Raw genomic sequence first — 27359 nt, 5'->3', positions numbered from 1 at the left:
ACTTTTCATATCCTGATCCCAGCCTTCGTTAAAGAGTTCAATGTATAGATTATGATATCGAATTTACGCCTTATATACATGTAGCCTTGATAACCTACCCGAGTTCAAGTATTTATAAATTTTGGCTTTTTTACAGTGCAGAGCATCATAATTTGAATTTGATACAGACATTTGATCTATCAGAGGTACTGAAAGGTAGACAGTGTTCTCTTTGATTCATCATACTTGTCTTGCGATGGTACATGTTAAGTCAGCGGTAAGAGGATGGCCGGCTTGTGTCTGGTATAAGAAGACAGCAAAGTGGTCAGGTCAGAAAGGCCATGATGAAATGATCCATACGGAAAAAGAAAGTAAAGTCCCCATGCAGTAGATTTCCACGCAAGCCACGGGCAATATGCGTTGGAGCAGAGCCCATTTCAACATATTAATCAAATAAAAGCTATCGATTTCTCGTTACTAATAGATTATCTAAAAAAACGAACTTAAAACCCACAACTGTAGACGGGCATAACCCATCTACTTAATGCATTTGAAGAAACTGGCCAGGGCTGAAAAACTTGACCCTTTATTAGCCAGACCCGGGTGTTTCGTTTCTAACTTGTCTCCGGCCCTAATTGTTTGGGGGACACTGCACTAAACACAGATTGACAAGTTCGCTCGGTTTCCCCCAACACTCGCCATGGGAATAGTCCAAACAGTTACACCGGTCCAGCACAAAAACGCTCTTAGTTACCGCAGTATCAATCAGTTCCAAGTTCAGTTTGATATGATATATAGAGTAGTACTGGACGAAAAAAACGAATTCTGCTCTTAATGCTATGGAACATAAATATCCTTTTCCCTTTTTTGTAACACGATTACTCCCAGCCTATCCAATTATGTCATCCATCGCAGGATTTCAATGCATATCATTACTTGCTAATACAAGGCTAATCCGCTCCGACAGCTGAAGACCTCTACACATATGTATAGAATAAAACATTAATTAGAAAATCATGGCGTCTGATTGCGACATGGAGTTTCAATAAATTGACAAGGCGTGTTCGCAGCCTGCGGAAACTGATGAAACATTAATCATGTGACCTTTAAGTTGACGTTTATGGATATGCTAACGTGTGATTTGGAATATAAATCTTACAAGCAATAGGGTGTTGACCGTAATAATGTCCTTATTCGAAACCAGATCTGTAGCAAAGAAGTCGGGGGCGCGCACACAGTAATTAGACATGAGACCTTTCGTGTTCACATTCTTCTGCAATGTCGATGCACTCTAGGTTACATCATCAATAATATCAGGGGTAAGAAATGTCTTCCTCCAATTGACAGGTCAAATACATGTACATGTACATAAGAACGACGTATTGATGACATCAGAAGATGAAAGTGCCAATAAAGAAAACATGTTATTGCCGAAGTACCAAGGGTGCATGGTAGTGTTGTGTCAAGAAACTGGGTATACATTGTATACTTTCTCCATACGCACGCCCGGACTAACAGCGACACGAACCTGATGTTACTCAACTTGGCTACTCCCCTCACTGGTATTCCTTGCTAGAGTCTCGCACTGTAAAACCATCTCTCAACGGTACTGCACAATATTTTATCTGATTCATCGATACCTTATTACCAATGCTTAGCTCTCTGCGAACGCCGTTGTTAGCTTATCACAGGCGTCATCTCACTAAGGCACCTATTCCATAGAGCTATACCCTATACTATACTATACGCGAACAATAGTTTCATGGTCATGCACCCTTTGTGAAGCCATTGTTCGCGTATAGTGTAGTATACCGTATACCTCTATGGGGAAGGTGCCTTAGGCACCTATTCCATAGAGCTATACCCTATACTATACTATACGCGAACAATAGTTTCATGGTCATGCACCCTTTGTGAAGCCATTGTTCGCGTATAGTGTAGTATAGGGTATAGCTCTATGGAGAAGGTGCCTTAGGCACCTATTCCATAGAGCTATACCCTATACTATACTATACGCGAACAATAGTTTCATGGTCATGCACCCTTTGTGAAGCCATTGTTCGCGTATAGTGTAGTATACCGTATACCTCTATGGAATAGGTGCCTAAGGCACCTATTCCATAGAGCTATACCCTATACTATACTATACGTGAACAATAGTTTCATGGTCATGCACCCTTTGTGAAGCCATTGTTCGCGTATAGTGTAGTATACCGTATACCTCTATGGGGAAGGTACCGAAGGCCTACGCTAATACCAAGCTTTCTGTTTGAGAAACAAGATGGTTGTTGCCAGAGGAATACGCCAACTGGTTTATTCTACTACTAACTACTGACGTACAAAGTGGGTCAAGTCTACCTACTCCTTCTGTTCTGTCTACTTCTAAAACCGCAGTGGTACTCAACCTTGCAAATCAATAATCCTGGGGACGCGAGTTTCAATTTACAGCGCGCCCGGCCAATAGGGTCCATTAATTTCACCATATCTGGTTACGCGGAGACAATTTATTGCCGTCTCTAATTTGCCACTTTATCAGTTGTTTTATCAGGGAAACTGCTTTGAAGTCGACCTGTTTAACACTGACAAACAGTGCCTTTGCTCGACAACTGATTGTCATGAGGTTAGGAAAGCAGTTTAACGGGCAACGTTGAAGACCACAATGTATTGTAATGTAATGATGTATATGTAAAAAAGAGGGGTTTTAGCCCTCCAAGAGCAAAACGTACTGCTGGCCGCACTGCTCAAAGGTTGCAGTAGCCAAAGGACTATAATTCGATCCTTGGTTGTAACTTGGCGGCTTGGACGGTAATCATAAATGGCTGTCTTTCCTCCTGGGCGCCAAGTGACAATTCTCTTCAATGATACGCCTTAGGGTAGAGCGCTTGTTGCTTGAACCGCTGCCCCTTGGATGAAATACTCGATAAAATTACGCTAAGAGTTGGGATTATGTTGACATTGGAGGAAGGACGCTGGCATTAGTGCGGGAGGTGGTGTATAGGAAATACTTAGTAGTTGTGAAAGAACATGATATTGGAATCGCTCCGTTTTGAAGATGTACTGAGTACCTTAGTAACAAGCCTCCCCGACCTACTGATTCAGGAGTGCATACTGGCGGGTTAACTGCACCATCATGATTCTTTGACGCTGACCACTATCACACTGAACACTGCCGAGTGAACGTATGCCGACAGATAAATTGCAAGCGTGAGATATTGGTTATCGTTGATGGCAATAACCAAGTGCGAGTGGTCATGGCAGGGCAGTGAATGATATGATATAGTGCCGAGCTGGCAGAAATTGACAATTGTATGAAGCAAGATTTATCAGCGTGATGGAGAAAGTGCGTGGATTCGAGGTAAATTGACGAGGGAATGGATAGTCTGGCGAGTACAATAAAGCAGTTCTTTGATTTTGGATGAATAGTTAACTGGCGGTGATAAGGGAATTGGACGCAACACAATCGGACCGTCACGCAAGGTTGAAGCGCCAGCGAACGAACGCCTGCATGTAATCGTTCTCTTAATAAAGGGGTAGTAGAAGGTACTGCCGCCAAACGTGGCCATGCGTCGCCTTTGGGTATCACAGAAAAAGAAGAGAGTACATGTCCTTTCAAGGTCAGAGGAAATGGGCACAGACTTGCCAGTTTATAAGAGTAGTAACGCTGTCAAATTGGCGGCAAGAAAATGCTTTGAAACCAGAATCTTTCTGCGACTGATGCAGCGTTTACTACCAGGAGACTGAATTTTTTGAATCACTGAACGTATACAGATTCTCTCAGTCCTTCAATCTCTAACTTCAGCCAACCAATAGATGCGCCAATCCCCATGACAAATACAAGTTATTTCCGCTCTCTTAGTCCGAATCGGATTGCCGGCGAAATCACGCAGAATGAATGGTAACAACACGTTAGCATAACTCTATCTTGATGATGCATTCGTTAATGAAATGGTCCAGGGACCATGTGCTCACCTCTCCATCTTTCAGAGTCACTTCAAAATTCTGAAAAATTTTCAAAGCCAAAAACGTTGATAGCCCTAGCAGTTAAGAAACGTGCCACTGTTTTTGAAACGGTATACGGATACCGGTCACTGCAGTATTGTATAGGCTCCCCTACAATGAGCCAAAAATGACACGAAGCGACATCCCACTTGTTTTAGCTAATTGACACTTTCATAATTGATTTAGTTAGATTGATCAGCGGAGAGGTACATTTTGGCACACATTGAAACCACTCGGTGTATTGGCATCGATGGCTGCAGCGTTCTGTTTTATAACGATGAACTGCAGTTAATTTCACTGCCAATGGATTGAAATTACCAAGAAAGCTATAGTCTACCTGACCTTAGCAACTAGACTGAAAGGATCCATTTCCTGAAACTGTTCTATGAAAAAATGTAGGTCAAATTCAGCCCTCATTGTATTACCTTGCATGTAAGATAAATATTTTTTCAACATGAATTGCGAGCGAGTTGGAGTTGAGTTCGCTTTATACGTGACCTACAATTCGCATTCAGATCAACTTCGTCAACCTGATACTGGCAACATTGGAATGTAAACAACACATTATATCAGACACGCCTGTTCAAGCCGCCTTCGTTCATCTCAGTGGCCTCCTTAAACCCCAAACGACATACCAAGCTGTGGGGTAATCAAATAACTACATGTACACGATAAGTCTGCACTCGCCAAAAATTATCGAGAACTGAGAGAGCAAGATGCTTTCTTCCAAGCTTTGTGTCGAACCCTTCTTGAAAAACATGCTTGTTCTGCATTCTGTTGGCAGCGAAAGAGTTAAATGTGCGGTAGTTCACGATGAAAGATCATTATTTCGTCTCGTTTTTGTTCTTCCATAATAGTAACAATTACTATTGCAACTAAATGTCTCGAAATGTCACATTGATAATTAGAAAACATTATAAAGGCCACCGTTATGACAATCGTGCAAATTAAAAACTAGCTTGACACCATTCACTGAATTGATTCAGCACTAGTATTTCAGAGGAATTGTGAATGAATCGATTCGCTGTTTCGAGATATGACTGGTTTATTCATTGTATCACCAAGGGCAATTATTATTTGAAGCTGAAAACAACACGCCGAACTATTTCCTCAGGTTAAGCTTTTCGAACGGATTTATTTAAGCGATATTCGCTCTACAGAAAGAAAAATGCGATTAATGGAAGACTTTGCGGCTTTAACGTGACTCGAATTCATGAAAAACCGCGACAGAAAAAACTCGTTCAACATTTGCTATACGGTTAAGATCGTTGAGACATGGCAAACACGACTTCTCATAAACCTGTTGACGCCATCATTTTTGTGCAGTGACAATAAAACCACCTCCGTGCATGGGCGTGCATGGACCATTCATATCACTAATCATGATTCTGCTTTTTTACTTCACAGCATTTGATTTAGTAGCGGCCCGTCGTAACACCACGAATATGATTTTGAATCATCAACATTGAGTCCGCATTGATATAAACGATACCTTCCATGGCGCGAGATCAATCTCGGTAATATACCACTTTGTATCCACTGGGAGCATTTTTCAAACTTCTAGTTGGAATTGCTATTATATCGGAGCTAAATCTGCTGAATTTATCATAGAAATTCATTTAGTTTTGACATGATCTCCCGGAGGAATACCGGTGAGTGAGCGATTGCCATCAATCAAAGATGTATGGTTGATGTTGCACGAAGGTTCGAGGTTTAAGTCAAGCTGTGTACGTACCGCCACCCCTCTGCTCACACAGTCGTTCGGTGTCAATAAAGAGGTTGCCGACTAACACTACGAATTCGTCTGCGAGGCTGAACTGCAGTTATCTGTTGATTTATTCGATTTTAATGCAATTGGCGAACTTTTGCATTCACACCAACTAACCAGTGGTGAACATCAAGTCTAAAGTCTCCTCCTCCCGCCGGTAGATCGCTATGGTATTGTTCACTTGTAAATGCCTGCCAAATCTGGTACATTTGAAGATCATTCATGACCGTCTTCTTTCATTTGATCGTATTAGGTTTAAATCATAGATATAAGGTATCTTAGCAAAATAATGAAATTTAACCGGTAGAGCCTACTAAACTTCGAATTTAGTGTTTTAGAATTTCAAAACCGGGCCATAAATCGATTAAATCCCGGACCTAGTGTGTATGGTCTTATAGAAGCCCGTGATCAAGCATACATGAATGCACGACTCAGATCGACGGTACCAGGTTACAAAGGTAGTGTTATTTATGATCAACTCACTGAAATATTAGTAATAAATCAATGAGAGGATACTTAATAACTTTAACCTTGATTTATTCCTCAGATAAAATGATTCTTTCGTAGAATACACGGTACGTACATCATAATAGGATTATACTTCATAAGCCACGTTATGGCAATAAAAGTACGTTTTCAGTATCGATGATTTCGTTTGCTGATGCCTGGCCAAACAGTGGCGGGTCTTTCATAGGGAACATGCACTAGTTCTCCGGAAAAAATGCCTTTGCCACCCGGCAATTATTCAAGCATCGGATGAATTATAGCATAGTTTGCAATTCGTACCCATAATCCTGTAGTTGATGTCAAGGAACGTGCCCTGCGTCTACCAACAAGATTATCCCCTTCCCCGTAATGACATCAGTCAAGACATTGCCTCTCACGTTTTCATTCAGTGGGCAATGAGTCTTCTTTCGGAGAAGTGATAAGGGAAGTCCATGCCATAACATGACAGACCCTGGAAGCGCCTTCTTTGCTGTTGTTACTGGCAGCTTTTTACACCAATTCACACCAATAACCTGAGTGGACATCAATGTCCGGGCCAGAGTCTGATTTAATTTAGAAAATGGAAGCCTTTTTGACATGTTGCTACCTTGCTGCAGTGTCACGGGTTCCGTCAGTCCCGGGCTATTCTGAAACTAGAATTGGCTATTGTCGTTCTTGAGTACTTTATCTAAGTAAGGGCCCCCTTTTTGAACTCATACTGACCGTGCACTACCAACAACCCCGGCCACTGTAGTACCAAATGGACTCATCTGCATGCACTTCTGGTTTTCCAACGAATCCAGATTCATCGGCAATACGATTTTCTGTTTATTTACAAATGTTTCGATATCTGATTAGTCTTTCCGATAATTACTTATTTTGAATCCAAACACGTCACCTTAGATACCATCAATCTTTACGTAGCGTTTTACTACTAACTGCATGCAATCATGCAACCATTGACCTTGACCTCGGAATGATTAAAGATTCAAGGAAATGTAGACGCTTCCACAAATTTGGAGGAAAAAACAGCATTACGTTATTTTGTCCCTTACCAGTCATATCACGGTATGACAGGGTCTATCGATGACTTAACGAGCGGTTCTGATAGGTTTCATGGAGCCACTTAGACAGTTGTTGTGCACATCAGGTTGTTATCAAATCTTGAAAAAGGTGAGGTAAACGCTTACAATTACAACCAGGCAAAACATGGTTCGCGTCTTTTTCGATCAAATTGGTAATTGGAATAAGGTGCTCAACCTCTCAACCTGGAGGTAACACGTTTAAGTGCACAGCTCGGCGCTAATGAGAACCAATGGCGAGACTAATTGTTGGTCAGACACCAACTCTAACACTCCTCATCAAAGACCTCGTTTAGTTCCATTTGTTTTACAAAGGAAAACAAGGTAGCCAGACCAGCGTGAGCATGCTGCCGTATCAAGCTATATATCGACTGGGCAATTAAGTTCAGTCGTTGACCATCGGGAATGATTGCCACCTGGCACGGCGAGGATGATAAAGTGCGAGAAAAATACATGTAGATTGCTTAATCTTCGTTTTCTTAACACCAGTCACAAAAACTTCTGCAGGCATTGATCTACTCGTTTCTTGGAACGAAAGGGCAGACCATGGCGCTCTTCGCATCACAAACGTGTCGCAGACGTGAATCAAGACAACTTGTAGGCTCTATACTGTATTATTTATTCAAACCAGGAACTGTCACCACGATACCTCGATCTACGTTAATCTCGGAACCACTGACGGCTCAACAAGATGCGAACAGGGGGTTTATTTGCATATTCTCAATATTCTAGATTGCATACTCATGTTACAAGTACAAGGCACTCCCATCGTACATGTGTAACTCCCTACTTGTCTTGTGATTTCTGATGAAGTGCATTTCGTGATACGGGGCAGAGCTTGTTCACATATCATATCTTTGATTTCTTTGAAAATGTTTGAGGGGGTAAAATTTCTGAGAGTTGACAGGAATGTTTGCATTAGAAATTCACAAATAAATGCTTTGATTGTCTCGACAGCATTGAGCGGTATAAGCTATGCATGATTCATTGAGATAGTCTTGTTAGATATTGCCAATACTTCCCTATATACCGATGGGAGCCTGAAAGGGGACGAATTCTGACAATAACCTCTAGCCTTCTTGGCAGGGCCGATAGGGCGACCCATTCTCAGTGAAGTGTATCAACAGACAAGTATTGTATATGCATGAAATACCGATAGCATTGTGGCTGATGGGTGGAATACAACTATCTACTAACGTTTACCGGCTGAAATTGTTGTTAACTGAACTGCTTTTAATTTGTGTAACCTAACTGTTGACAAAAAACATTCCAACAGTAAAAATGAGGGCAAAAAGTGATGTTATGAAAAGTACGACAGAGGAACTATTTGGGGAGTAGGCGTAGGAGCGGTACTAGGCAACATCCTAAACACACGAAATTCCCTCTCGGCAATTCTCACTACTCAAGACTTTTACCAATACGGTATATTGCTCTCCGCAGTTAGGTGCGTTAGGCAATATTGTGCATGGGTCTATTATAAAGTGCTTCTATTGACAGCATATTAATCTGAGTCAATTTTTCCCTCATAAAGCCGAGAGATGTACTTTCAGCATCAGTTGCAGAAATGGCATGAATAACATCACTTACGATGTAAAGAACCCGTAGATTGCAGTTTGTTCAATTCACTGGCTGGGTGATGGAGTCTGTGGCGATGATAGTACATTGTAAGTACCGGTATAGCTTGATCAGACATAAAGTACATGTTAAAACTTGGTAATGAGGAATCAGTGAAGTTGGACTGACGCAGTCAAAGGTTTACCTGATGACGAATCAATTCACCACTTGCGCAAAAAATATTTGTTCTAACCAATAGTGCGTAACCTACGTTCTTGTAGATCCGGTTCTGTTTTACTGAATCGTTTCTACACGGTCTCGGCTGTCAATAAAACGATGCGAAACGATTCGGTTAAGTTAAACTAAAACGGTGGTAGACCGAAGTTACGCGTTAATAATTTAGCTTTGGCACATTATACGAAAATCCGAAGACGCTGAAAAACATGTATCCACGTTTCATCAGGAATTCTTTAGCTGTCGTGTCGGGTGCATGGCGGGTCAGTCAGATCGTCTATCACTATTTATCGGATCGCCCGACTCGATCGCTTGACGGATAGAAGGATTGGAGACGCTCAACATGAGCAAATGGTGAGAGGGACTGAAGTGCATGGCCGCACATGATCGACTGAATTAAATGCATCTATAGCTTCCTGCTCGACATGGTTTAGTCCAGGCGGAGCCCATTGAAGCCGCTTCTCAGGAACAGATGGACTTCTGTGTCACCCAACTCCCCAATGGAGAGGTCGTCCGTGGCTCATAAAAGTACCCAAAAGAGACGGACATCTCCAGATAATGATGTTTTACGGCAGTTCCCCCTCCGAATATTGAACTACCAAAGACCCCTTTTAGAGCAAGATGCAGTCTGATTGACTGATCGTATTTCAACTGTCATACATGTATATCATCAATAACCAAAGTCAGTTCTGCATTATCCAATCAAAAGTGCAACTTTGGTGCGAAATGGGCCAGTCTTGTCGTAACTGGTAAGTTCAAAAGCAAATTTGGCTGAAGAAAAAAAATTGACGTCAGTCAATTTTACTTTAAAAAATGGATTAGTGGCGACATTAATTGTATTGTATTCTATATAGTTACGGACACATCGGTCTGATATCCCTTTTTTATGTCATCAATATTGTTGATTCACCCACTTTTTATGTCAAAGCATTAAACTGCAAGCTGATCACCTCAAACAAATGCTGGCAAGAGACATGTATGCATCAGATTAATCACGTTTCATTTTAAATGCATTTAGCGGTCCCGACATCAGCCATCCTCTAATACGCATTGAGCTCCTGTATGACCGCGCCATACAGTAGCTGCTATCGCCAATCGCTCTTCTGACTATAGCTACATATCGCGTTAACTCGAAAGAAAACTGCTCTCAAAAACCAACCGTAACTAACTAAAAAGGTAGAAATTTGAAATAGGAAATTTAACAGACTTTGAAATATATCTATAATTATTCATTAGTAGAAGTATAACGCTCACCTGATTACAATAACCGTTAGTCCCTTATGCACCTGCTGGTAGCGTCCGCACCCGCCATGATCTGAGGAATGTTGCTCGCCGGTAGATGGCGAGTGTATGAGGAGCTATCGTGCTGCAGTCTCGGGGAGTTACGAGTTACATGCAAGTCATATCATATCATTCTTGGCCGAGCTTTTCAAGAGCATGTAGTGGAATCCAAATTCCCGACTAGGCTTTGCGACTAACCTCTGTTGTAATAGTAAGTTAACATGTTATATTTATCCTTAGAGTAACCAGCCTCGGCTAATTACTCTTAAGACTTCTCGGTCAACCATCCAACGAGCAACTGCATTGCCGAGCACGTCGACCAAATTCCGAAGTCCCCCGTCCGACGGTTCAATGGACGTCTCCTAGGGACGTCGCCAGTATCATTAAGTGCTATGAAATTGAAAAACATGCCAAGCCGGAACATAACGATCATCGAGCAAGCTTTCAAAGCATCAGCATTGTGTATCCAAATTGAACATGTCGTGTGGCACCTATGCCAGTCATGATATCAAACCCGAATAAATATCAGAACCGGTCTCCGATCAGTAAATCAATGCCAATGAAACCGCAGAAACGTTCCAGCCATCTTGGCGATTCTCTATGATACTAAACAGTTCTCCGAAAAAATTGTAATACGCAAGAAAGAGTGTAACGACAAAATCGCTTTTTATTATTTTTTTACATCTAATGCTTTCAGCATGCATAGGTTACATTGACTACATCTACAAGTGTATAACATATACTATCATTAAACAGCAATACATAAACAAATTTGAAAAGTACTACCAAACAATGCTTCATTTAAAGAAAAATATATACATGCATGTATACACGGCGAAAATGGTAGGCACACGGCTGGCAGGTACTCTGTCAATGCCGGTCGTGATATTTGGTACATGTACTTTCCTCTCACAGTCTATGGCAGACTGGGCATCTAGTGCGGGCAGACCCAGAAACTGCTGGCGGATGATATAACCAAGCAGTTTCTTGCATATATATATATATATATACTGTTGCCAAACCTAAACAAATACGGTACTCGTAGCATTGTTTTATTCGACGTAGTTTAACCGACTACCATTACATATAGTCTTTTATATATACACATAAGCACGTCGGTACTGAAGCTGGCTTTAATACTGCACAACATGCACAAGTCAACTTTTTTAATATATAAAAATATTCAAATGTGCAAAATACAAATCTTTATGCATGGATGAAATATAGAAGCCATGCACCTTCAGAAAATATCACTGCCGAAACCTGACACATTTTCCGTCGTCAATCACAAAATCTGATGTCGAATTATATCATTTACTTAACATTATGAGTTTATTCTCAACTTTAAAATCTGATTTGGACACCATATTTATGTTTGGCAGCATGCTGATTTTCTGCTGAAACCATATGGCAACTCTTTATGATATAGAACGTAATCTAATTATAAACAGGTAAATAACAAACTCAATGGGAAATTAAATCTGTGAAATATCATGAATTCTTATACATGTAGTAGGTTTTAAAATGTACTTGGAATCGCATGATGCGTACACATTGTTCCCTTTGTAGTCCAGCCATTTTTCATATGAAAAGCTCCCCAATTATAATGTTGTGCATCAGAAAACGATCTAAAAAAACTATAACTACACCAAATCAAGCGTTTCATGTCATGGAAAGACCAGATCTGATATGCTAATGACTTCAATACATGAACACTATCATCGTTATATCTAAACATAACATATCCGACAAATCGGCCTACAAATTTTCCCAAGCTTTCAGCCGTTAGAAAAGGACGTTCCAGGTCGTTCAACATAAAACTGTAGCTTTCAGAAGGATGTTCCCCAATCCCCCAACAACCTCCAAAGAAAGTCGTAGAAACCGCAACTGAGCTTTATCAAAGAAGTAACTATAACTGATGGTCTGTGATGATCCCGTTGACCCTTCAGTAACTCTTCTTGTCGATTACATCATTAAATTTCTATGTGTAAGAATACTAGTAAATCAGATCTGGTTGGACGTTCACGTGGAGCTGCTGTATAGCAAATACTAGCAAGTTATTACCATGACAACCATGGAAACTATAGCAACATAGTAGGAGGCAGTCATGCCATCTATTGGCACATTCACTTGATCAAAAAGACATAAAAGTTTGAACAAGCTTATGACCACCAGTGGCATAGCGGTCGTTGCATTCCATTAAGCAAATTCAACTCTCCTCGACTTGGCCACCTCTTACTTAAACCACAGAGGGTACTGGAGGCATGTAGTCAAAATAAGAGCCAGGATGTTGGGAAAATGTGGGGTTTTTTTAGATTCGGAAGATCTCGCTATGGAATAAAAAAGCTAGGCCTAACACTCCTAGATCTCAGTAGAGACAGCAGGCGGCGGAACGTCATAATCGTTCTCCTCCTCCATATACGAGCTTCGAGGAGGAGGGCAATATGTGTCCTCCTCAATGTCAACATCCCCGGTGGCTTGTCGTCTAATGATGCCTCCAACTGCTGGCACCGAACTGTTACCATGAGGCTCCTTTTCACTCGGGTTGTAAGTCACATGTCCCTGTGTTCCGAGCTCCACCTCCGAACTTGGTGGTGCCCGTGGTTTAGGCTGGTTACCCTTCTGAGACTCCTCTCGCATCGCCTTTCGTCCCTTTTGCGGTTTGTATTCAGTCCATTCTGGATCTGGTTCCTGTGGTTCCCCACTGCCCCGAGGTTCAGGTCTGCTGTCCCTGTCTTGTTTCTTTGGTTGCTTGTTACGAGCCGGCGGGTTGTACTCTCCCCAGGACTGATCACCTGCTGGTTGGTTTCGGGCTGGCGGGTTGTATTCACCCCAAGACTGGTCTCCACCAGTGGCAGCCTCTCCAGCGGGTACTGGGTTGGATGCAGAGTGCCTATTCGAGCTGTCCGCTTGGACAGCCTGAGGCCCGCGGACCAGGAACACTTTTCCAGCCAACAAACCCTGTAGGCAAGCAGCTGCCAACTCAGCCAGAGTAAAAAGAATAAGAACGACACCAACAGCAATCTTAGGGGTTTGGGCGTCCCTTGCTTCAAAAAATTTTGGATTATTTTCCTTAGTATACCCAAAAAATGGAATGTTTCTGTTGTACTCAGCCAGTTTCACATTATCAGCATTCGTGAAGTAACATAGTAAAATAAACTTGATGAAAGCGATCACCACAGAGGCTAAGCACAGTCCAAAGCAGGCTATCACGAGGGGTGTCAATGGCTTCTTGTAGGAGAAAAAACCAACTAACCCAGAGGCAATGAAGACGAGTCCACCCCAGATCCCGACCCCACTGTGGCTGCCAGCTGCATTGATGGCAATTAACACAATCCCCAATATAAAACATACTGCTCCTAATCCAATCTGTATAAAACCAAGGAACATGGACCACTTGTCATTATACTCGGGCATATCTCCGTACAAGTTGAATTTTTTCAACGTCCATGGTTGTTTTTGGTAGGATGTCCCAGCTGGATCTGGGGAGCCACGAGGGGAGGCTTCATCTGGTGGCAGCTGGTATCGAACACGTGGACCTCCTGAACCACCACCACCACCGCCTCCATCTCCGGATGTTCCAGACTTTGGACGGTTTGCTTTGGAGTTCTTCGTCTCAGCCATCACGGAAGCCTCGGTCAATTCTCTAGTGAAAGGTTCGGCCTGAGTTTAATCTGAAATATACAAGTGTAGAAGGAATGTGTGATTATTGCATCAGGAAACAGCGCTATTTTGTCGTCAGGTTAATTATTCAATGCATTTTTCTATTGAGACAAATAAAGATACTGAGAAAATGTTGCCACGACCAAGTATTCATCATGCCGATCCACCGTCGTTGTGCGTATATCCATGAAAGGAGGAGTCGAGACTTAAGGACTGATATTCACCGCCGATAGGTCGGCATGGTATGCATTAACTTATATTCTACTGCTGCTGATACTCTGTTTAAGAAAGAAAAAGAAACACACGGGCTAAAGGTTATGGCTAGCTCACTATTTGTCTTATTTCCCTAAATTTATTTCATTTCATACATGGATGACTGTTATGGTCACTTCACTGGACTGTGGGTTGGAAAAGATACCGAAGTCATACCAGGGAGTCAGTCGTCCCCGTGGACTAGGCGTCGCCATGTATAAATCCTTCGAACATGTTGAGCTGCCGGTACAAAGATTTGATTTGATACTGAAGAGACCAGTTTCGTATTAGACCGCGAGCACTGTCATGCAACCATAGGCAATGAAGTCATCATTCTAAGATATCAATCACAACTTGATGAATTCGTAGGGTCGTCAACATTCTTTTCACTTGGCACATCTTCAGCTCAAGAAAGTTTCACGATCGAGGGGCAGGTACTTTCTGTGTTTAAACTGTTGTTCTTGTATAAAAATGCAATGTTTACGCCCAACAAGGCATCGGGTCACCTGATGCGTCGCACGCTTTCTTTGGTACTCTTGTCAGAAACCGCGACAAAGGAACAGCCATTGACAATATTCAAATGAAGTCCCACTGACTGGTTTTTCGACAATCTACATGGAGATTATGAATAAAGAATTAGAAATATGGGTCATAATTTTTACGTCTTTTACCTCAACAAGCACTTTAAGTGGCTCGGTAAGAAGACTACAAACGATAGAAACAGGGCGAGTTATATTTTGCACGCTCAAAGATATTGAACGAAATGTGTGGAAAAAGTAGTTAGAGCCATGGCAATCGAGAGTACCACGATTCTGTCAGAGTTGGCCGCTATGATGATATGAATGAGCAGATACTGGAAGATTTTGTGTAGATGTGGGTCAATTCTCTTCTATGAAAAAAGCCGTAAGAATTACCGAGTTATCTCGATCTTTCAATGGAATCCCACAACAATTGATATCGTGTTCGCTTCGTTCACGAGAAATGCTCCGATCCAGCGGAATTTGTGGTAAAATTGACATCCTGCCAACGCCCTGTCATGCCTGTTCTCAATTAGTATGACTAATATGCTGGTCGCATATCTTTAGTTCATCTGCAAGCTCACTTCACCACATCGTTGCATCAAGCTCCCCTGGCCCGTTCAGCAACATGTGGCAAGGGTAGGCCCTGTCTTTTGCTGTTGGAGGTCATCCGATGAGATCGAAACGAACATCCTCAGTGCCAGAGGGAGAACGTCAGCCAAAGCAGTCAAGACATAACACACCTGGATCGCGAGCCCAGAAAGCTATCATTAGCAGATGACAATCTTTTACTGAAACTAATTGAATTAGGCAAACTCCTCGAGGGTTGAATTATTTCAAAAGTCGCTTAATTCACTGTTGGATTGAATGGGTAACTTGCCCCTCCTCTCATGATGGTTGGCTCTTCTGACTCATTCAGCATCAGTACCATAATCAAATCAATGCCTGCCAGCTGGTGAGATGCCAATCACTCCATTTATCTGAGGCTATCTCTCACAAGTAATTCATGTTACTTTGCACCAACCTCGAGAAGAGGGAGGAGAGAAACATTTCGTCGAGTCGGGGACTGGGTAGGGTCATCAAGGTTCCGACGCAGTAGCCATCACGAGCATGTGATATTATATCAGTCAGGTCGGTTCCAACACACACTGTCAATCGTTGACCCTTTTTCCTCACCGGTAAGATTGGTTTTGAATGACAGACCACCTGGTTTTGCATTTGCCTTGCTCAACTTGAGCCATTTTTGTCACACTGATACCTGCTCTGTTGCCCGGGAATCTTGGCTGTGCAAATGTGACGAAGACAAACCAATATAATTAGCTGGTGATAAAAATAGCCCGTGACCAGCTTCTGAACTGAGCCCAGGTGAGGCCAACTATCAAGTTGGCTGCATCAATCACTTTCTCAGTCAGTGCGAATCCAAGTGGTCTGATGACACTAAATCAAAATGTGTCTGCAAAGGCATACGGTACTCAGAGCAAAGAGCTGTCCTCAGAGTTTGGAGATTGACAACCGGTAACATATATCATCGGTGTTTACAAGTGACATAGGACATCCGGTGGGACAGAAGACATTACATTACACTAACACAGGCAGTTAATACCAACAAGTAAGCATGCATCTAGCCAATTTGAGCTATTATTTTATAAGGGCATTTATTTATCATTAATGTGGCTGCTGACCTAGGACATGACGGTATTGTGTGCTCTCCATGTCCACGAACATCCCACTGGGGCACATCCGGTGATATCAATACGCAAAGGCCTCATTGAGTGGACTTGCTCATATTCTTACTCGTATACTACTACGAATAAAAGACTATATATATATTCTTCTTCTTAAGGTAAATAATTGTCTCTGGTATGTCTCGTGGGCAGACTTAACCTCACGCCGGTTTACGCTAACTGATAGAATCGGTAATCTCAGCTCACCTCGGCTTCCTTAGTCTGGTTTTTGTGTGACTGATATCTAATCTTAGTTTTAACAAGAAAAAAGCATCATCCACAGTTTCTAGGCAGATGGCACGAATCTGCATCCACCTCACTAGAAGATCGGTTAACAAAGGAAACTGCCTTTTGAGCACGTTCAACTGTTCATAGTCTTCTGTGGTGTGACGTAAAACGTCTTTTAATTCCCATCGTTGTCCAATTGCTGGCTTGCGTTGAAATCATGAAATATCAAAACGCAGCTTGTGCACATTCACTGGACCGTCACAGGGACAAAGAGAATAGAATTCAATGTCTGTTTATCAGTTCGAGCAAGCGTTCGATTACACGATGATGGAATATCTTCCTCTTGTTTCCACCTAGACTATTTTTTCAGGTGTTTTCTAGCCAGGCAACAAGCGTTTTGCGAATTAGAGTGAACAACATCCATTCGTCTGCAAAATGTCACGTTCTGGAGAGCAACGATTCAAGTAGACGCATCTCCTACCTTCATACTTATAAATCGGACAATTTGGCGAGTTTCTCCGTGATGAAGGTATTCGAATCAAACTTTACGGGACATTTTGCTTGTCATAGATTGTCATCTGTAAAATGTCTCCCTGGCGATGAAATGTTCACAAATAATACCAATGCAGAAAGACTAGGCCTATTATCGATATCTGCATTGTCTTAATGATGTCATTTTATCTTAAATATCCATAGTAACATTTATTACATTTGAAGCTTGATATCATTTCATATAGGCTACGTGTAAGTTGTGTTACACTAATCGCGAGCTGTAACATAACATTACTGGTGTGTACATGTATCATGTGTATAAGGAAAATGGCCTGTGCGGGCCCACAGTGATCACGAAAAGATTATCTAAGCTGACAAGGACACTTTGAATTAAATCCATGAAGTCAGACAAAGGGTTTCGGCATGCACATGAGAGATTGAGGGAAAATCAATAGATTATGTCAACAGGTCCCAGTTGTAGGCTGGGATATACAATGGACTGGACCATACTCATAACCAGACACATCCACAGCGACAATGTGTAACCACAGGTGCAATGGCTTACATGGCCCATATTGCACATTGCTGTATAATTGTATTTTGAGATCATTGTGACTGTCTGCATGGTTTACCTGCTCATGATATATCCACTTAAAGGTACAATGGTTATATGTAGCTTACTGCTATTTTCCTGATGAACTTCATCATAGTGTCAAACCCACAACTTGGCTCATATCAATGTCCAACCGAAGAGCATTATTTGATTCTGGATTGCCAATCCAGTACACATGCTCATTTGTGTCCCTGCACCTATTCTTGCTGCTGGTATGATATCCAGACGTGCTTCACAAAGCTTTCTATACATCAGTCAGCCTCAGAGATTCGTCAGGTAGACTGCCGTATTGCCTTCATTGAATTCCAATCAATCAGGCTTTTAGCTGTATCAGTGACGTCAAGTTAAGTGGTCGACATCGCAATGAACTGTAGACTGGTATGGGATGGAAGAAATCCAACAACTTACTATCTGCAATAACACTAGCACGGTATCTCAACTCTTAATCCAAACCTATTTTGTCTATGGTTCTACAATGTATTCGTGGATGACGACGTTTTATATTCGTTATGTACATATATAAGTATAACGGGCCCAAGTCCTAGAGATGGAGATGACATGGCAGGTTGGTTGGTTAATGGTTGGGTTGTAAAATATTAAACCAGTTATTGAACCAACCGGTTCTGCCAATGGTTTTGACCTAGTTTGCCAAATTGGTCAGGATGCAAATCAGGGAAGGGTTCCTGGTTTATAGGCGTGGCATTGTGGCATAGGCTTCTAGCCCTCCAACAGCACGCCCTGCCAATATGGGTCGTGTCCCCACATGCCCCGAACAGACGGTTATTTTTAGCAGACGTCGGGCACGACAAAAACGTACATGCCTGGAAATATTTACAGTGAAATTATCGGACTATTTCAACCGGTCGATATTCATTACCAAGATGCATGCAAATGTGACCCAAATAGAGAGAATATACAGATAACGCGCAATCGAACTCATTTTCAGCAACTTACCGCTTTATTGATATATTATTGCGTCCTTTTTCTCATGTCTTTCGATCCAAGGCGGGGTACAGAACATATCACGAATCCCGGATGAATCAGGTTTTCCGTGTATTTACCATCTCGAGCTACTGACAATAACGCCTATTTTCTATGCATTAGTCATTGTTGTGTTATTCTGCATATTGTGCGCTATAAAGGGGAATGCGGGTCATGGTTTTAGTTCGTGAAGTTAACACAAGAGCGTGCGCGATGCAATGGTAAGCTGCAGCCACTTTTAAGCTGGCCTGCCAGTGTTGATAGAGCTCTCTGCCAGGCAACCTAGTCTCGCGCACTGAATTAGGCCTACTAGTAATAGGAGGACAAAATTTCGTACGAAATGATGGGCTATAAGGACCATGCACTCGGCAGGTCGTACCTTACAAGGGCACAGCCATGACAAAGAAACTTATTAACAACAAACAAATTCAATATAAAATAATGCGACATTTCTGTCATTGTTAAGCTTAAAATCATACAAACTGCGTTAAAAGATAAATTGTACAGCAAGTATAAAATTATTGTACTTATCGTTTAACCGTTAAGGACTGATTCCACGATAAAGCGGTTTTTACATTAGTTTAAACAGTGGCGGTTTGCCGCTCGAATTTTCTGCTCTCGCCACAGCGCTAGATTAATCGCAGCGGTTTCCCGCTGTATACAGTGGAACCAAGCCCGTCATAGTACATGCTAAAGCGTGTTACATGTTCTGCATAGTAAATAACTGGAAATATACCACTGACATCTCTCTTTCACGTCAACATGTCTCCTAAGACGCTCAAGGCCGCCGTCAAAATAATGAAATATAAACAAACTATACATACATAATGGCTCAATACAGCGTTAAGCTTGCGCAGTTTGAATACTGCTAACACGGTCAGGAGCTGCCACGTCCTCAAAACTTGCAGCTAAGCAGGCTAGTCGCAAAGACATCTGATCGCATTTACATGGTGTATGGTTGATGAGAGAAGAAGTGATTAATCTTTAGTACAAATATGTGATGGTTTGAATAAGAATCATGGAGAACAGAGTTTGATGAGGACAAAAACTGCACCAAGTTTAAAAACTTCGCATTATTGGTTAGAATTCCTTTACAAAGTTTAATTCTAAGTGGTTCGAAGCTTTCCAACCCGTGGCTTGTCTGTTATTTTCTATCCTGGTTCAATATTATGAAGTAACCTGTATCTACTATTGATTGAAATACATGTTGCTGAATTGCCCACATATTATAGCTTCTATTATATCAGGTTATATTTTCCAACCGATATTCTTTTAAGAGGAAGACCAAACTTTTCGCAGTTATGAAACCAGCTATGCCATCTAGCGGCACTTGAATAAGTCAGCAATATGAAAGACAAGTTGTCTTCTGGCACTGAATATCATGAGTATCAGTTCCATCCAACGTTATGGAACTCCGTAGTCGCGATTCTCGCCTCAGTGCCTCCCTGCAGATGTGATGAATTGTTGTCTCATGTAAAAGCAGCAGTTTATATCCAAAAGTCATGTTGAATTAAAAGCTCAGTTGGTAAAATGCCACGAGTCGAACGTGTCTTTGATAACTGTCATCAACTCGAGAGTTTGGACATTCACAGCACAGGCCCAGCGCGGCGTTGACGATCAACGACTTTTTGTTGAAAGGGACAAACTGTAATGTCAACAATTTCGACATACTGAAGTCATATACATTTCTCTCTTAAGCTTTCATGAACATCTAACGAAAACAGAGTTTTGAAAAGTTTGATCTGCCATAAGATGTCAAAAGTTGAAAGATGCCCACGCGATATCTCAAGTGGTGACATTTTGACAGTTTCCGGTAGAACAAAGGCACATCATTAATCCGTTAGAGGGAGCAACGTGAACGACAACGATTCAATCCGTTACTAGCATCTGACATTTGTCTCGGCAGGACCGACCTCAACTCCAGCATGAAATTCGCTTTCAATCCGTTAAGTTAGTATCTGACATTTGCCTCTGCAGGACCAACCTCAACTCCAGCCGAAAATCCAATCTCAACATTAAAATCAGCTGCAGCAGCCCCTTCCACGCTCGCGCGGGCATCGCCAGACTGCTCTCTTTCGGCCGAAGGCTGCCGCTTCACCGCTTTATATCCACCCTCCTTGGAACCCCTATAGGACGAACGTTTGGTTGGAATGCGATCTGGATCCACCTCGCCGAATTCCTGGTCTGCCTCCGTCTCACTAAGCGTACGCGTCAGTTTCGGCTTGGGAGCCGGGTTGTACTCGCCCCAGCCGTCCTCCTCACCATCGCCCATGTCTGTTAGTGGAGTACCGGCGGCACCCGCATCAACTGGCGTGCGCTTTGGACCACGAATGATCAACACCTTCCCGGCAATCACGGCTTGGAGTATTGCTACAACCATCTCGACTATTCCAAAAATCATTAGAACGACATCCACGATGATTTTGGGACCTTGCTCTTCAGCTAACTTCTTACTGGATATTGCCATGGATGATCCTTCGGGCCAGAAGTCTATCTCTTCCGTGTATTTCTTTTGGCGGTTGATATCAGTGACAAGGAATGCAGCTAACATTATCAGAATAGCTCCACCAATCACCAAAGATATCAGCGACATTGCAAAACAAGTAACAATCAGCCTTGCGATCCTACGCTTGTATGCGAGGATTCCCACTATGCCTGCTACGATGATGATAACTCCACCCCATATTCCAACGCAACTCTCGCCACCAGCTGTCTTTACCACCAGGGCAACAATCCCCAAAATAAGACACAGGAGACCAACGACGATCTGAGCAATGGCGGTGTAAAACGCCCCCTTGTGGGTATAGTTCTTTAATTCGTCCGTCATATTGAACTTCCGTACCATGAGTACTCCGCCTTTGCCGGATTGGCTACCCTGGCTGATACGGGAGCCTCGGGCAGATGCACGCGACTCTCTTGTCGTGTTACGGGAAGAATCTCTCAGCTCGGCAGGTGTTGGCTTTGGGTCCCGGAACTTGACCCCATTACCCTCTCGCGATGATGACTCGCCTTCCGCCATCTTGTCTGCTCAGAAAACGCTACTTTTTATTGCTTCAACCTGAAAAGACAAATCATGGAGATGTTCGAGTTACTTGTCATTAAAAGGGAAAATTCCTGCTCATCACTCTTACACTGAAGACGTTGAATCTGGAAAGTTTAACTCGTTGAATAAGAAAAGTATAATGGTGGTAAGGCGGATTTTTGGACATCTCCGCGAGCTTGATCACGTAATGACAGGGCGTACCACTGGGCCAGTATAGAACTTAGCTGAAGAAAGTGATACATACCCGGGCCGATTTCAGTCCAAAGAATATCATTGATCACTACACATACACTGAATCAACAATGCACTCGATCCGTCGGCTGATTATTGTCAGAAGGGCTGTGCATAGTTGTGCTATGTCTCGATCCTTGAGGATCTGATTGATTTGGAAGGTATGCATGCATACGGAAGTACATACATATGTAGATAAGTGCAATGCATAATTCTCTATAACTAAATGTCTTTTAATTTCGGGTCACCCACGGGTTATTGTCCGCCATTGACCGAAATGGATAACAAAATTAGCTGGCGTGAATGTGTACATTCATTTAGTGCTCCATTTCCGCTGTTATAATACAACGAGAGATTTTATTAGGTCGTGATTGACGGAGTCTGATTGAGCAACATGATAATGGCTATCATCACTACTGAACATGATCGAAGCATTAACCTTGTTAATCAGCCTTTCAGACAGAATGCATCTCCACAGCAAAATGATGCTTGGAATTTTATTTCTCAAAGTCATTACTGGCACCTGGGTCAATGCATTACGTGACTGATATTGCGTTATGTTTCAACTAACAAACGTAAGTTTGGTCATGTAAACCAATCTATGTACATCGTGCCGAATGCAGGTAAATGACACTGATGTGACAGTGTTATTTATGTCACCAGCACACACTGCTGATGTTAATTAGCTGGCTGAGCTCTGTTCAAACTGAAGGTGGGACAATAAAATAAGGTAATGGATGTAATAGGCAAGACAATTTTCGAAATCAGGAGGGTTTAAATTGAGCGTATTAAAAGGTGTGGGAGGGTGCAGGACGTTTGACTTTGGTGGCATGATACGCCAATTTATGAATTAGAGCACATGCAGACAGGTTATTTGTCCTCCATAACCTAATCAAACAATCAAAACAGTCAATGACTCAATTGATCCGAGTTGAGAATCTCTTGACCCTGGACGTAACCTAAATATATATGGTGTCGATGCCTGCTCTAACTTGCAATGGATGTCAAGTGTGTTCAGGGTTTATGGCAATGATTCTGCATAGCATCGTCAGTCCTCCCGTACCTCCTCATTCACCTTTCTTTTAACTAGTTCAGGAGAAGCATTTCTTTTCTTATTTGCGTTCACCAAGACCTTGCTCACGTCTAGACCTAATGCGTGCACTTACAACACTGATGAGCAAGCGGAAGGGACTGAATCTGGAGAAGGCGGTCGTCAAAAATGTATGTGGTTTCGGCCTGTAAAGATATAAGCCGAGTTCAATGGATGTAATAACACTGATATGGATAAGTGTACATCCCATGTTAGAGTGGTTTGTCCTGAATCTGAATGGTCGTATCAGTGATAGCGGACAACACTGCGGTCGTCCTAAATATTTACCTTGTTCAAACAATTGCTCTGATAAACTGTATTTGCCCTACGTGGTAAAATGTGACATAAAATACACTATCAAACAATTTACTGCACATATTGAGGTCTGGTATTAAGTTGGATTTCCTGAATGTGGTATGCTTTAGTCAGAAAGTCACATGTACAGTGTGTGGACTCATTTAGAAACGATTTATTTCCGTTTCATGTGCTAACACGATGCCATATGCAGCACACACCTGACCGCACCACTCCATCGCCAGAATGAACCAGATTCAGTTTTTTTCCTGTAAAGTTTCGAATAATGGGGAAAAGAGCCCAGTAAAACCTCTAGTCAAACTGATTGCTGCAACTGTCGGCAATAACTCTTCATTTTGTTTTGACTGAGCCCTTATTTCAGTTTTTGACTTGGGCCTTATACCCAAGGGTCACGAGTAGCTCTTACCCACCCTGACCTTCACTGTTTTGTATTCGCTATGCCCTTAACCCTCACATGCGACTTTGCCCGATGACCAAAACGGTGATGAATTGTCCTGACATATAGTCACCCGGTGCAGCATAGCAGTCCCTGAACTCCGCCCTGGACAGGCCACTAGGACCCAACTGACATGCCTTTCCGCCTTCAACTCAGCTATGCTGTATGTTAAGATTGCTTAGGTCATCGAGGCAGGAAGATGAGTAACCTTTCATTGGAAGAGTTAAAGGAGAGATTTTCGAGAGGAAACAGGTCCTTAAGAAGTGTACTCTGACTCAGAGTCTGCGGTGTTTTCATCTCAACATCACCATAAGTGCCTCAAGAAAGAATCATTGACTTTCTCTTACCAGCATTTGACTTTCTTTATAGTGCAGTATTGTTCGTTGCCCGGACAATTCGACATAAAGGTGACGTTTTTTAATAAATTTTACAGATTTGCATTGGCACGACATGCCCATGCTTGCATACCTGTATGCAGGTATACCGTATAGGGCCTACGCGCATGGCTTATATGTAGAGAATAAGTCCAGTCGTCTCATAATATCGCATAATTTCTAACCAAGACTTGGTTTAGGAAAAGAAAGTCCCTGGGGTTGGCTTTTTCTATCCTTCCTGATCACATTGTCAGACGGGGTGATAGTTGAATTTGTTGGGAGATGATGGAGCTGCATGATAATTTCAAGGATTTCAGGGCTTAATATACATGTACTCACCTTAGTAGACACTTTGGCTGGTTACTCTGAGGTAGACAGTTAAAGTTTATGTTACAAAATGTCGAATCAATATCGGAGAAAGGCAATCCAATGAAGTATGGCACACATGGAGAAACCTTTGGAAAAAACACTGCATATGCACACTCATTCCATATTCATTCCATCTTCTTTCCAGTGTACATAGTGCAGCGGTAGATATATACGTGGACAATCTAGCGTATGAATGAAATGTGTGGTGTTTACGTAAATTAATGGCAATGCATGCATGTGCTCACCTGTCTTGTATAAACTTAATCCTTCTCCGATCCGCGAGTTCCTATTTCAGTGCATACAGGACTCGAGACTCTCTGGTCGTTCAACATTCGAGCCAGTCAAACAATAGATCAATGTCCTAGTTATCCAACTTATCCAAACTTATCTTGATAACAAACTTTGACAAAGTGAGGTCGAAGCGGACTGACCAACACCCAAACGCCTACACTCCTGACGCGCGAAAAGTCCCAGGTTTTTTCCGAATTCCGTAATTGTTGTCTTCACCAGTTCACTGATGATCAGTTATATCTGGCTATTCGTCATCACAAGTCCTTATCCTGTCACAAATTATTAATTTCTGCTAATTGTCCTAGTCTGGTGAATTGTGAATAAATCAACACATCATGCAAGAAAGTGGAACACAGTTCCGGACAGGGCGATATATTCAAAGTTGGTATAACTGGAGCGCCATCTGAATTAGCTTTGCTTTTCATAGAAGGCACAGGACGATGCATGCCCCACAGGATTACTCTCTCAAATGGTCCTGAACAAAGGCAATTACCTAAATTACGTGAAGAAGGATAACATTACCATGATTGCAATGTTGAATTGTGTTAGGAATTTGCCATGTTGTTGGCATAAACTTAGCCTACTTGGACACATAGTCTGTATAAGTTTAACTGTCCAACCTAGGTGGTACAACTCCCTGGTCAAACAAAGTCCTGTTTCCCGATGATTTTCACAGTTTTCCTTCCGCGAAATATGCCATCAGCACTGATGCGGGCAAGGCGTCACCCAGTCGTCACACTTGCTTTTGTTAATCAGTTTTACACAAGTCAGTTGCTTACGACGACTCGTAGACTGACTGTGCAGGCTTCCCAGTTTAGGCTACCTCAGGGTCCCAGTCGCTGCAGTGCCCAAAGTGATCTGTTCCGTCTACCTGGCCGACATGGACTAAAATATTGTCCCACTGACCCAATCTTGTCACCAGAGGTGCCGATTTCGTCATTCATTCTAGAATTCTGCTACACTCCGGACACTATGGACCGGCCTCATCCCTCGTAAGGAGATCCAATTAGGATGACGCAATGGACTGCCCCGGGAGTCTAGATTCTGCCTTTGTATTCGGGGGATGCCCTGCTGAAGAATTGGAGCAAGATGTTTTAATCTGAACAGGATATTCGGTAATAAACGCGTAACTTCTGGGACACCCGGTAGAATGATGACACAAACTGATTCACCCATTGCTAATTGGATTAACAAATGATGAAAATAGGCCTGGTGTCTCATTTGATCAATAAATCAATAACAATGATTGGTTGTACTGTAATGGTGGATGGGATGACACTTTTCCACGTTTACATTCACTGCTCAATGAATCCATTGGCAAGCCTGCATAAAAGGAGCAGAAAGCCGTAGTTCCTTGCAGTGTTCGAAATCCAATTAACCTCCTCCTCAGGGTTTATTAAAACACCTAGTGTACTAAGTATCCGACTTCACTAATGCCCAAGTAGACCTTGCCTTTGACGTTGGGACAAAATCGATAATGAAAATGGGATATTAGCCCGATATAGATTACCAACACTTTGTAGACACAGAGGCAAAAAGAGCGCTGATAGTGTCACAAGGATTAGTGTTTTCAATTTTTGGAGAGGCCTCAGCGTTGGTTAATTGAAAAACATGTACAATGCAAAGATGGCGCGTGAGGAAGTCAGGAGTTGAAACCTTCATTTTCTTATCATAAATTGAATTAAATTTGTCATGATTGTTTCCATTGATCATCGTGGTCTAGGCACGTTTATCACGAGTCCCCTTGATCATGTGCCTTCAATTCTTCTGATCAATCAATCGTGGAGTCATTTCCTTATGGCATATCCTTCTGTTTATTCGTTATCGTGTAAAGCATCACGAGAAGACAGGTATGCAGGTAATCCGCGGCCAGGCGATGCATTATTGAGGCGAGCTCGAGAATAAGGAAGAAGTACATGTACATGTATATGGCCTAAAGCGCCCCTGAACGAACGATTTTGGTCCTTGCGACCTGTGATCATAATCACATGCGACAAAAATCTCTCGTTTGCGGTGGCGGTCATCATCGCAGGTGAAGCCGGCAAGAATCGGCGATATTATTATCAAAACCTATACTGATTTAGAGTGATTACCCGCAGACATCGTTTTATCGAAAATCGCTCGTTTGCGGGACATATTGAACTACGGTACTAGACTGTCGCCATGATTGGATTACAAGTTCATCGCTGCACTTTCATTGGAATTGACACGTCCTTCTCTATGTATGTATACGAGACATTAGCATTTCTTTCACACGACGCCTTTTATAATACCATGATGATCAATCCAGGCAGCCAACCTGACAGACTCTTGAGGTCCACAGGGTTAATCCCATTCGCGCAATATGACTCCGACG

The 27359-nt window shown here is 42.3% G+C and overlaps 1 protein-coding gene across 4 annotated transcripts; it reads right to left on the bottom strand.

The window, feature by feature from the left end:
• Positions 1-11042: 11042 nt before the first annotated feature.
• On the bottom strand, positions 11043-25532 carry LOC135502402 (uncharacterized). Of its 4 annotated transcripts, none has more exons than XM_064795211.1 (3): positions 24958-25532; positions 18828-21912; positions 11043-14057 (listed from the first exon to the last, which is right to left on the bottom strand). In XM_064795211.1, the coding sequence occupies exon 3, from the start codon at positions 14005-14007 to the stop codon at positions 12745-12747; it is 1263 nt and encodes a 420-aa protein (XP_064651281.1). In that variant the 5' UTR covers positions 14008-14057; positions 18828-21912; positions 24958-25532; the 3' UTR covers positions 11043-12744. The 4 variants fall into 4 exon arrangements, with proteins under 4 accessions (XP_064651281.1, XP_064651291.1, XP_064651299.1 ...); XM_064795221.1 differs by lacking the exon at positions 24958-25532 and adding an exon at positions 24683-24823; XM_064795229.1 differs by lacking the exon at positions 11043-14057 and having other exon boundaries at positions 19289-21912; positions 24958-25523.
• Between the last annotated feature and the right edge of the window lie 1827 nt (positions 25533-27359).

This window comes from Lineus longissimus, chromosome 2 (assembly GCF_910592395.1).
Source record: "Lineus longissimus chromosome 2, tnLinLong1.2, whole genome shotgun sequence".
In the NCBI taxonomy this organism is placed as follows: Eukaryota; Metazoa; Nemertea; class Pilidiophora; order Heteronemertea; family Lineidae; genus Lineus; species Lineus longissimus.
Note: the sequence above shows the minus strand (reverse complement) of the source record. Positions and strands in the feature narration are given on the sequence as shown.

Coding starts and splice junctions, on each gene's coding strand:
- LOC135502402 (XM_064795211.1), bottom strand. CDS start 14,007: ATGGCTGAGACGAAGAACTCCAAAGCAAACCGTCCAAAGTCTGGAACA.